At 40.0% G+C, this 5678-nt stretch overlaps 1 protein-coding gene across 22 annotated transcripts; it reads right to left on the minus strand.

Annotated features, from left to right (window-relative positions):
• Nucleotides 1-5196, minus strand: LOC125514781. Of its 22 annotated transcripts, none has more exons than XR_007286621.1 (11): nucleotides 4888-5185; nucleotides 4625-4800; nucleotides 4085-4232; nucleotides 3603-3739; nucleotides 2939-3473; nucleotides 2510-2565; nucleotides 2121-2274; nucleotides 1930-2015; nucleotides 824-1006; nucleotides 254-360; nucleotides 7-135 (listed from the first exon to the last, which is right to left on the minus strand). XR_007286621.1 is itself a non-coding variant. In XM_048680135.1 (3 exons), exons 1-3 carry the CDS (start codon nucleotides 5184-5186, stop codon nucleotides 2347-2349), a joined length of 456 nt encoding a protein of 151 aa, XP_048536092.1. In that variant the 5' UTR covers nucleotides 5187-5196; the 3' UTR covers nucleotides 2122-2346. The 22 variants fall into 22 exon arrangements, 3 of the variants coding, with proteins under 3 accessions (XP_048536092.1, XP_048536091.1, XP_048536090.1); XR_007286617.1 differs by having other exon boundaries at nucleotides 2121-2359; XR_007286616.1 differs by adding an exon at nucleotides 4364-4424 and having other exon boundaries at nucleotides 2121-3473; nucleotides 4888-5190.
• Between the last annotated feature and the right edge of the window lie 482 nt (nucleotides 5197-5678).

The raw sequence follows: 5678 nt of genomic DNA on the forward strand, positions 1-5678 counted from the left end.
CCAAACACCAATACACACCACGTGACTGGACCGGGCAATATAGTTCTTACCCTTGGAGACTACACATACACATTGCTAAGATGTACACAACATAGGCAGAAATACCTCGACAACTTGAGAGCCCTGGGATTCATCCTGTGAAGGAAACCCCAAATGAAAAAAACTACTTAGTGTGTGTACGTTAGTCAGGAAGAGCACATGTGCAAGAAGCAGAGAACTCATGTAGAAGTAAAGTTGTATACGGACTTATTACCCGATGACACAGCAGCAGCCGTGGAGCACCGTTCGCTTCTGCACGTGCTCGTCCGCGCATGTCTCCACCACCGCCTTGCGCCTGACGTTGTCACCGTAGAACAAGAACTGCAGCAGTCCAGGAACCTCAACATCAGCAGGAAATTGTGATTTTCTTGTGCAACTTGATTCAATCACACAACTTATATGGTTAATAATATCAATTGTTGTCCAGATGTTAGTTTCTGGACCGAAAATGAGAAGAATACATACAAAAGAACTCATTCAAGACAAGAAATGAACTGAAAAAGAAGTGTTCAGTGCGAATCTCTAAAAACTACATAAGTGAAAATTGGAATACCAAAAAAGTAGTTGCAAACTACAAATAAAAATAAAAATTTAACAGCTAGAACTTTAGCTACAGCATCCTACCAATGGCCAATTTACCATATGCATCATCCCAATTAACAAAGACGAAATTAGCAACACAGATGCAACATAACTTGGTAATAGCTTGGTTGAAAAATAACACAAATAACTTAACGACGGTGAAACAATGCAAATGTTAACCAATATGGAGGAGTATAGGAACCTTCTTTAGGTGTTCAGATTGCAATAGGTAGTCAGGTTCATCGTCATCATCCGAGTCCTGCCGTGGGATCCGCAAGCTGCATCTTCTGTGTTGGTGCCATCATCATCAAAGAGAACTATCTGATCCTCACCATAAGACCAACCAGGGAAACATCCAGTGATTCGATCAAAAAAAATCAAGAACCTGAAAATACAAGGACGACCGTCCATATCAGGGTGTGGCAATAATCTACTCAACCTTGCTATCATCAAGCAAAAGAAAATAAACCTTGAAGCTGCACAAACAACTACGATCATCAGGCACAAGAAAAGAAAGCTTGAAGCTACATAAATATTAACTACCGATCTGCTATGGCAATTTGATTTATTTAAAACCATCATTCATAAATCAGAATAGTAGTCAGAAGAAAAAAGTATCCCATGTTTTCGCAAAACAAATATCCTCAAGAAATAAATCCCATGTATGATTTGCAAACATGAAAAAACCTACGTGTTCTTCTGAAGCTATTGAAAAAATAGCAATCACTTTTACCATTTTAAGTACCCTACCTCTCATGTAAACTTTCACAATATTTACAGGTATGTCCTATGACGAAATAAATTCCATCCACATGGTTTGCAAAAAAATGTCAAAATGTAAGATCGCTAACCTTTTTATGGTGGTCAAGAAAAATAAACTTTTTCAATGGTAAAACTAAAAGACCGTCCCTCCCTCCCTCTCCCATGCCGAGATCAACCACTAAGAAGTAATTATTAAGGTTTTGACTACATAGAGTAGAATTCCAAATGTGGATGTTTGTTGTGTTGAACTCCTTTTTGTAAAATTTATGAATGGTTGTTGTAAATATACTCATCCAAAAAAATTACATAGGCGATAATTTTAAATATAAAGGCAGTTTGATCATCTGTTCAACTCGGCAATAGATTATTTCACTCTGTTTTTCTCAAGGCAGTGGTGCAAGTGCTTCCGGGATGATGATTATCTGCATAATAATTTATTGTCTAAGTTGAACAAGAACATGAATGAGAAAAATAAATAGCTAGCCTAGATTTCTAGAAACCAGTTTTACAAGAAAGATCCCTTCCATGTGAAAATATAATACTTACCCAATATTGATAGCTATCCATTTTGTCACAGTCAGCACACAGAACTTAATTCCTGCTTGTGGGAGCTTTTCAATGCATTCTAGTACCTGAATTTAAAAGCACATGCACACAAATGAAATATAACTATTTAATATTAATTAGAATGCATTTGAATAAAATGAATAAACCAGAAAAACTCATAAAATGCATACCTTTTTCTGGAGCTTGTCTTCAGTAGCAGTAGCACCAAAAGCAAGTCACACTCAATGTTGTCAGCAACCTCATGTTTTTTCATCTTTGTCAGCATCTGTTGGCAGTGCTGAAGTATTCATTGAAGTTCTCACGACCTTTCTCATCCAAGACATGCTATACAAGAAAAAATGTTCTTAGACCAGAATCACAATACACATTTTGTTGACTTCTAGTCTCTTCCCCAAATTATCTTCCAGAGCTGGTACACATGGAGAAAACAGACTTTTAGTCTCTTCTCAAATTATATTCCAGCCGGAGAACATGGAGAAGACAGATAAGGGAGCATGCGCAGTACAAAAGTTGACAATTATATGCGAAAACATACAGAAATTTAGAGTGACTGGAATACCTATGTATCCAAGACATGAGCTACTGAATTCCAAGAAATTTAGGTGCTCATACTTTCTGTCGGAAAATGTAAAAGGTCAAATACATTCTGGTTATGATTGGATTCACAAATAAATATACATGTTTGTGTGAGAGGTTCTTCTTCCAGATCATAGATGATGGTCAAATCATCTGGCCAAAGACACCACCGTTTTGGCTATCCATTTCTTCAAAATCTTTAGGACATGTTCAGATACCCCAAAAAGAACACAACTGTAGATAAATAGTTTCAGATAGATTGTGGGTCGTCTGCATTTTGCATCACTTATATATCATGATCTGTGAAGATGACAACCTTATGATCTATAACAAGGATAGGCATAGCTACCAAAATCGAAATAGAAACGATGACTGACTATGAAAAGAGGCAATGGAGGGGGATTTGTATTACCAAAGTTCCCGATTAAATCTGCACCAACTTATGCGAAGCATTGTGTGATTCATATGAACTCGCACCAAATTTTGCATTCCAAAAAAAAATCATGGCCATGAACCTTAAGAACCAAAATAGGCGCGAACTGCGAAGTCATGTGGCAGGTGGCTCCACCAATCGTGCGCGTCGCCAAGCAGTTGAGGCGTGTGGCAACGAACAAATCAAGGTGCGAGCCATAGAGCTGCTGAGACGCGAGGCAGCGCTGTCCATATGTGTCCCCTCAGCATCAGCCTTAGTGCTGCTCATTCATAAGCTCTAGTACGTGGGTGCATGCGCGCCAGAGGAGGTCAGCGAACGAATCAAGGTGCGAGCCATAGAGTTGCTGAGACGCAAGGCGGCGCTGTCCATATGTGCCCCCTCAGCATCAGCCTTAGTGCTGCTCCATCATGAGCTCCAGTACGTGGGTGCATGCGTGCCAGAGGAGGTCGAAATTCCCCAATTCAGAGAGGGCGGGGCCGTGGATGCACACGAACATATTCTAAATGGGAATACCCTGCTACCGAGCAATAAACAGAGACAAAGCAATAATGAGAAGTAGCATGATTTAGTCAGCATCACTATAGTGGAAACTAATATTGTGAAATAGTAAGTCATGAATTTTTATTTATTTAGCCACAGATACCTCTGCTTTATAGGCTGCTAACAACTATAGAGACTAATCCACGGGATTACTGGAATACCCATCCTAATCTTCTTACTGGTTGCACATCATTCTTCATCAAATATGAGTCGGCCTCGCTTCTCACCAACCTACATAAACTGGTATTCATTCCATTCCAATGATTAAGGCATGCACCATAAGTACTTATATTTGACATGATCAAGAGCACCGTTAGTGGCAGTGTACATACAAGTGTATTGCAAATTTAAAATACGTATTAAGAAACTATTTCTTGTTCAAATTTCAAGCTAATATTAATATCTACAGATAAACTTAAATATGTTTCTAAACAAATAATGTTTTTTATCCAAATTTGTTGCTTCGCACCAGGAAGATTGGGAAAAAATAAAATAAAATGCCATCATAATCAAGCATTCCATTACATCTAATAAAGATTGGGAAAACACATATTCGATCACAAAACATTGTATAAAAAAACTTACATATGCTATCCAAACTCAGTGAAAACGTTGTGGGGTATTTGCTCAAATTCACATCATCGATAGCAAATGCAAACATAAGCAGAAGATCAAGTTTCAGATAGAAGGACAAAATCTTATTTATATTTGAAGCATGGACCTTGAAAATACCCTGCAAATAAACATGGAAAATACAAGTGAGTTTTTTCAACAAAGCTGATCCTATTGGAAAATGCCTACTAATTCAGGATGAGCGGGTAAGAAAGCATCAGACTAATATGGTGCAGATTTTGATTGGCTTACTAGGGTACATGTAACTTTGAAATTGCCGTGAAGAAGCTCATATTCTAGGCACAAATGAGATCTGGGATATAGTATAAATGGACAAGCAGATCAGAGTTTATCATCTGCTTTCAAATTAATTGGAATATAGAGAACTCTGCCACAAGGAACCGCAGCCATAGCAGATCAGCCTGAATACAGGTAGCAACAAATCGAATTTTTGCATCACAACCTTTCTAGTTTTAAACGGAGAGAAGGAAGGAAAGAGCCAAAAATTCATACCAAGCAGGATTGGTGTCCGAGACGAGTCATACTCGAGGGACAGGTAGTTGAGGTATCCGTACATGTCGTCCACCGCGCCGTCCTTCCGGATGAACTCTGCCCCGCCGATCTTACCCACCCTTCTCTCCCCTGCCACGCTCCACGCCGGCGAGACGCCGATCCCTGCCCGTGGCGAGCTGGGGCCACAAGCAGGAGTAAGCGGATCGGCGTTTGAAAAGGGATCCACGATGGCAAGGGGTTCCGCGGCGACAAATATTTCTCACCGACGTAGCGACGAGATCGGCGGCGACGAACGGAGGTAGCGCAGGGATTTAGGGCACTCTGGAGTCCTCGATCCTTGATGCGAGCGCGAGGGCGGCGGCGAAGGGATGGATTTGCGATGGCTTCCGTCGAGGTAGCGCAGGCATCGGCGACGGCAAGTGCGAGAGCGGCGGCGAAATCTGGAGGCCTCGCTCGAGGGCACTCTCGCTCGTGCGTGCGAGTCGCCTGCTTTTTTTTCATTGTTTTTCTTCGTAGGTTTTATTTCGTAGGTTTTTTCGCTGGTTCTTTTTCGTTGAGGCATGGGAGTGCGAGGCGTGCGAGGGGACTGGAGTATGGAGGCACCAGTTTTTTAATTTATGGAGGTGGGATCGAACACGAAAATAAACCGTCTCTAATAGAACGAAAATTGATCAGGGAAGACTATCAACTACTTTATTAAAAATAAAGATTAATACGTAGTCGTCAATAAAAATGTAGTGAAAAGGAATATCTCTGCCTGATTGCATACACATTCTCATCCCACTGATTGATTTTATTATGGGGCAGCGAGATTCAGTTGCCTTACACTAGTTATTTAGTAGCCGCTAATTAAGTTGCTAACTACCTCCCCGTCCCATAATATAACAGAGGGAGTATGTAATTAGTGAAGGGTATTTTCTTTTAAAATTCTCCTCAATTCTATGTCTTGGTCACGGCGAGTGAGTATATATTAAAAAGTTATAATCATGTATGTATATGAAAAATATTGAACATATATAAAAAATGTTAATCATGCATTTGAAAAACATTGAAT

The sequence above is a fragment of the Triticum urartu genome, chromosome 6, assembly GCF_003073215.2.
Source record: "Triticum urartu cultivar G1812 chromosome 6, Tu2.1, whole genome shotgun sequence".
Classification (NCBI taxonomy): Eukaryota; Viridiplantae; Streptophyta; class Magnoliopsida; order Poales; family Poaceae; genus Triticum; species Triticum urartu.

Bases quoted from the DNA above. Each gene is read 5' to 3' on its own strand.
- LOC125514781 (XM_048680133.1), bottom strand. From the start codon at position 5,186: ATGCCTCAACGAAAAAGAACCAGCGAAAAAACCTACGAAATAAAACCT. The intron at 4,801-4,887 runs GTGAGAAATATT...TTGTGGCCCCAG, and splicing joins CCGATCTCGTCGCTACGTCG to CTCGCCACGGGCAGGGATCG.